The sequence below is a fragment of the Triturus cristatus genome, chromosome 5_2 (genome assembly GCF_964204655.1).
Source record: "Triturus cristatus chromosome 5_2, aTriCri1.1, whole genome shotgun sequence".
NCBI lineage: Eukaryota > Metazoa > Chordata > Amphibia > Caudata > Salamandridae > Triturus > Triturus cristatus.
The window spans coordinates 344,840,564-344,846,647 of record NC_140588.1 but is presented as its reverse complement, the minus strand read 5'-3'; the positions used below and the strand labels follow the sequence as shown (position 1 = coordinate 344,846,647).

The 6,084-nt window shown below is 38.6% G+C and overlaps 1 protein-coding gene across 1 annotated transcript in view; it reads right to left on the bottom strand.

The window, feature by feature from the left end:
* Positions 1-677: 677 nt before the first annotated feature.
* The window catches only part of GMDS (GDP-mannose 4,6-dehydratase), a 1,578,414-nt gene continuing 1,573,007 nt past the window's right edge, over positions 678-6,084 (bottom strand). Inside the window, exons 10-11 of the mRNA XM_085607140.1 lie at positions 3,629-3,697; positions 678-1,102 (exon numbers count right to left, since the gene is read on the bottom strand). Coding sequence (XP_085463266.1) covers positions 1,040-1,102; positions 3,629-3,697 — 132 coding nt within the window. The 3' untranslated portion in view covers positions 678-1,039. The remainder of the gene's footprint in view (positions 1,103-3,628; positions 3,698-6,084) is intronic.

The window sequence follows — 6,084 nt, the reverse complement described above, 5'->3', positions numbered from 1 at the left end:
GTAAGCTGCCACAGGATGGGGTGGGGAAGAGCATGTGTGCAGCAGCGATCCTGGATATGCAGAAACTAAAGCAGATTTCGTCCAGGGTTGGAGGCTTACACAAGCAAACGCTAAACTTTGTTCATTCAACAATCTCGTTGTTTGTTAAAACCATATTTTGTGAATCCACGCCCCTGAGCTCAAAATGAATTTTCCGCATGGCAATTGTAAGCAATTAACTATGTTTTACTTATCTCCCTTTATTACAGTACACCGAGGAGTATGCTAATGGCAGTCCAATGAAGGTGATTTGATTTGGTGTAGGGACGAAGGATGAGCAGTGAGTGTGTGGGAAAGCTGAAAAGGCCTTCTACCACAACTAAACCGTGCTAGGACAATATAAAGGTTGAAATGGTTTTGATGTACATTATTGGTTGATGCGTGTTTTGGTTTGTTTGTAGATGCTATGGCCAGATTTTTATATGCCGTCTTTAGGGTTTTTAACAACGTGTCTCCAAGTACTCCCAGTGTTTTGCAACTAATGCAACTAAGCAGAGGGAGAGTAAGTAATTTGCTCAAGTTAAAATAATTTGGTCAAGCAGGGAAGCTGGGATTATAACTGTGGTTTTGGGGGAATTATCAATTATTTACCAGCTCACCCAATCTTTTCCCATGACAGAATATACAGAAACGTTTACTGTCTTTCAAAATGAAAGATATTTTATTAGGAAAAGGACAACGCATTGTTGCTGGGAGTAAAAGTCCATTGCACCACAGTTTAGAAATCACAGAATGAAATTATTTTGTTTAAGCTTTTTCATCATTCAGGTAAAGGACTATATAAACACAAAATTCAGACTACAAGAATCACATTTGCCAACCAGTCCATGGTCACCAATTAGGTGCATAATAGTCGAGCTGAAAAATAAAATTGACACCAGTGTATACAGAGCAAGCTTCGCCAGATGGCCATAAATTGGAGTGCATTATCTCTGCAGACGTGCGGAGGGAGCACGCGATAGGCACTGCAAGGCTTCAATGGAGTGAGCATTTAGGTGTGTTAGGCGTTGGGATTGTTCTTCATGAGCTGCACATCGGCGTCTACCATTTCCTTCACCAGCTCCTAGAAAACAAACACATTAACTGTGTTATCTATATGGTTCTATTACCAGCTATGGGTGGCACCTCTGAAGGAACTATGCATAGAACCCTGTATGTCAACCTAAGTTATCAGTCCTTCAAACTCTCTCTAACCCCTTGCCCCTCCCAGAAATCCACACTATGTCTCCCAATACTAAGTAAGATCTTTTGCGACGGTGGGGACATTGGATGCAAAATTAAGATGGCTTCATTTGAAATAATTGAGTGGCTAAAGAGATTAGTGTAACTCAATATCAAACTTTTATGTGGACCTTAGCTACACACTGCGTTAGTAGTCTATTGCTTCCAATGAATATCATATACTTAGAGTGGGCTTTGGGTCAGCCCCTTCCTAATGTGTGGATAGTCTAGTTTTCTATCTCAGTTGTCTACTTTTGATTCAAAGGCTGTCTGTCCTCCCTATTCTTGTGTCTGTCCTGTCCAGGAGCCACTCACTTTTCTTGTCACTAGCATTTTTCTCCTTTTTGTAATATATGAATGTATTTGTTCTAGCATGGCTGTCCACCAAATTCAAAATGGGCACATGTATTATGATGCATGAACACTCCACTCCTCGTGCTTTACAAGCTTCACAATGCAAGTGTCTTGATTTGTGAGCATGACTCAAGATGCATGAATATTGGGGCCATCTTGAAATGGTTTTCCTTTAAAAGGAAAATCCATTCAAAGTTTGGCTGCTACGTGTGTATATGCATCTTGACGCATGCGTTTTCGTGATGGTTACAAAGTCAATGGCTCGGCTTTTCAAAGCTGCAATGTATTGGCTTTGCTAATGTTAGTTTTACTATTGCACTTAATGAAGGCATTCTGTCTGATCTGAATCTCTCACGATTTGGCAGATGCATGCAATGAAGCATAAGGAGACACATTGCCAGAGGTCCACAAAACATTTGGCAAGTGGGAAACCTAGAATTAGAACTCAGAGGCTACAATCAGTAACTTAGCAAATAAACTCAGTGCTGTTACTAGTGCAGTCCAAGACTTTGTGGATAACTGCGAGCACCTCAAAACACAGGCCATTATATACCTCAAGCCTACATTACTGTGTATATGAGGAATCCAGTGCATGCCAAGGAAAGCCAGATCCTGCAAGAATTCCTAAATAACCACGATGTAAATCATTTCCATTTAGATGTTTTGTATGACAATTACTCCTAAGTGAACATCCTGAAAATCTGGTATGGATACAGCTCCTCTGTACATTCATTACACACCACCACACATTATTGTGAATGTTGAACTGTTCCGTAAGATACTCCTCCTTAATTGCATTATCTAATGCCTCCTGTGGATATCGCTTTGCTTTATCCCCATTCTCTTAAGTTATTATACTGAGGTGAGTTTACGATCATAGGGCAGACTGGGGCAGGCTTTCAGACTTTGCCTAGCATCAATACATGGCGTGGCAGATAAATATGTCAAGACTGAATTGAAATATAATTAAACATTTATAATACAAAAAATGCAATGTGGAAAAGCACAAAAGGAGACCTGTACAGGGCCGTCCATATTTACCATTATATCTAGGACTACAATACACCGCAGGAAATAAAACTCATAGGTTACTTCATAAACAGTAAACCATCTGTGTTTTTTCTAATATACAATGAGGCTACAACATATAACAATGACATGCTATTTATTGCAAAGCAAATACAAAGCAAAACGAACAATTAAATATTTTTACACAAACACTGTAAGGAGGCAAATGTGGATGTTATTTTCAAAATTCCTACTACATTGAAAACTCAGCAAATTCGTGAAATTGTTCAAATGTTGCCTAATTACTCCAGCCTTTTACAGTCTCCAATTCAAAATTATCTGCACATGAAAACCGTTTCAAGCAAATAGGAGTAGTTGGCTAACAAGCCAAAGATTTCTAAAGCGTTAAGATTTTATTTTAGAGGAAAGACCCATTGTTTTTAGTTATTAAAAAGGTTATTAGGAGTTTGAAAAATGTTGCAATTGTTAATTATAAATTAATCTTATAAAAGTTCTTAAGGAGTATCACCTGCTCCTTAGTGAAAAAGGCTCACTATTTACCTACACGTAAATATACTCTGGGAAGAAAAATCTATTTTTTTATGTACCTTAAAATTAACAACGTACATGAGGGGCTAAAAAAAAACTTGCAATGTCGGAGTTATCATGAACTTTTCTGTAACATTTGTTGGTGGAAAGGTACAATCATTTCTCGCACCTACCATATTAAGTACAGCTGTATAGAAGATAACTGTTGCACAGAGTGTATAGCTATTTTATTTCAATGTGTACAATTCTGTATACATTTTCTAAGGCTCAACACTGGGCCGATATCTTAAAAAGAATATCTTCAAGGACGTCCTCACTTTGCCACTGCAAAATGATAACTACATAACATAACACAAAAAGCCACGTCTGTCGGGGTCACTTCTACCACTACTACTAGTGTTCCTAGGTAAGCCTTCTAACATGGTTAGATATGTGGCATTCTCAATATAGTACTCACATCAAAAGTGACCTTGGCTTTCCAGCCTAGCTTCTCGTATGCTTTGGTGCAGTCCCCTTGGAGAAAGTCCTGTGGAGGAAGAGAGAAGAGAGGTGTTTATTCTCCTGGTTTTGGCACCTTTGGTGCGTATATTTCTGCCACAGTACGTCACTATAATACAAAAATCCCCAGGATCTCTAGGAGCTTGAACCGGTCACAGAGAACGAAGCAGGCTCCGGCGCTGCAATATGGCTCCAGGGTAAGGTTGTGTTTTAAGGATGAGGTTGCTTCAATGGTAAACACAGCCATATATCCAGGGACTGCTTTGCATGCTACGTTAGTACAAACAGAAAGGACTGTATCCTCTGTGCTCGATTACTAATAGCGAGTTGGGCATCTGGAGGGGCCAATTCATATAGGTATTTAAGAGGACGTCAAGTAGTACTAAAGGAGTACTACTGGACATTCTCAGAAATGTCTCAAAGAAGCACTACAGGAGTATTCCTTTACAAACTCATAAATGCCTACTTTTGCACACACTTATAAATGTCTCGAAGAAGCATTACAGGAGTATTCCTTTACAAACTCATAAATGCCTACTTCTGCACACACTTATAAATGTCTCGAAGAAGCATTACAGGAGTATTCCTTTACAAACTCATAAATGCCTACTTCTGTACATATTCATAAATGTCTCGAAGAAGCATTACAGGAGCATTCCTTTACATACTCATAAATGCCTACTTCTGCACACACTCCTAAATGTAGTGAAGTACTACTACGCGAGTATTCCTTTGCATACTCATACATTTCTACCACTGCACATACTCATAAATGCCTTGAAGTTGTACTACAGGCGTACTACTGCACATACTCATATTACGTTGTGATTTGGCCCTGGTACCTCTGCGCGACCATTTGAAAACTACAGATTTCTAGATGCAATCATTTCCTGGTGGTGATTACTCGAGTGCATAACAGCAAAATTGGGTTAGGGAGTTCTGCTTCATTTGACTAACAGGGTGTCCAAAACACGTGACAGGAAAACACAAGAGGCACGGGAGAAAAAACGTCTTGTACATCCCAAAACAGGGGGAGTCGTTTAATAGGCCGGTTCGAGTAAGCCCTCCTATCATTGCCTTGTTAAAATGGAGGCTTTTATTGGTACACCAAGTACTAAATAGTAATCTGGATCATAAATCTGGAGTTAAATGCACTTCCCTCAGATTTAGAACAGGCTTGTTCCATGAAGAACTCCTCAATGCATCCATGCATACAAACATTTGAAAATGGGTAAACACTCGGGTTTAAATCAGAAAAACAAGACCGATGAAAATTCAACAATACTTTCGATTTATACCACACAGTTTCGGGAGGGAAACGCTTTTGCAACATTTGAGCCCTATAACAGCTATCAAAGTTCAACGAGGACACTTTCAAACTAACCTTTTATGCGAATCTATGCATGTTTATTCAGCCATGGCTACATAAAGTGTGTGTATTAGCAGAGATCCACCAGCCCTACACATTACCACTCTCTGCCCAACAAAGCTAAACTTTGTTCGACTACTCCAGGCTGACAACGATTCCACTTTTAACTTATTTTTTGTGACTTACATTATTACTAGCTGAAGGCATAATTCACATAGCATAGCTATTTTTTTCTATAACACTAGTCAGTCGACCAAGAAAAAAATATTCCGCAATTAACGTACAGCCATCAAATAGCAATACATAGACAATAACATACAATACAAAAGTCAAAAATCAGAAGCACAGAAATAACAGCTCCACACAGAAAATAGAGCTTTAAAATTAATATTGGGTCAGCAACTTGTTTTGGAATCCATATTCCAAAACCAATATACTTAAGAGTCACTATGAAACAGCCAGACTTGTAAGCTATAATTCAGTTGATACTTTATCCTAATGTTTGGAGCTTATAAAATAATTTGGGTGACGCATGTAGTGAAATCACACTAATGCAGATAATTAGAAGATAACTTCCCTGTGAAAAATGTATGTTTCAATATCACCCAATACAGAGGTATTGCCAGCAACAACCACCAGGCTTTTAACATGTGAAGAGAAACTCTAAATTGATAACAATGCCTTTTATCAGTGATACCTGTATGGATGCCTCTACCATGCAAAAAACCTCATCTTGATCTATGATCTTAAAAGCAATTGCACACCCACCTTTCCCTAGAAAGATACTTACTATGTGAAATTCCAACAATAAAGTTGGTCACTTTTTAAATGACTCAGTATGTACCATCAGTAAATTATAGAGATCAGTATCGTAGATAGCATATCATGTGGAAATTGGATATATCATCAGAGAAGAATGCATTAGTAGAGAGCACACTAGATCATCTGGAAAGGAGACATCATCATCATCATCATCATCATGGAACATGCGCATTGTCAGGGAAGCTGAATAGTCTGAAACAGTGGATGTTGATGTATACTCAGAG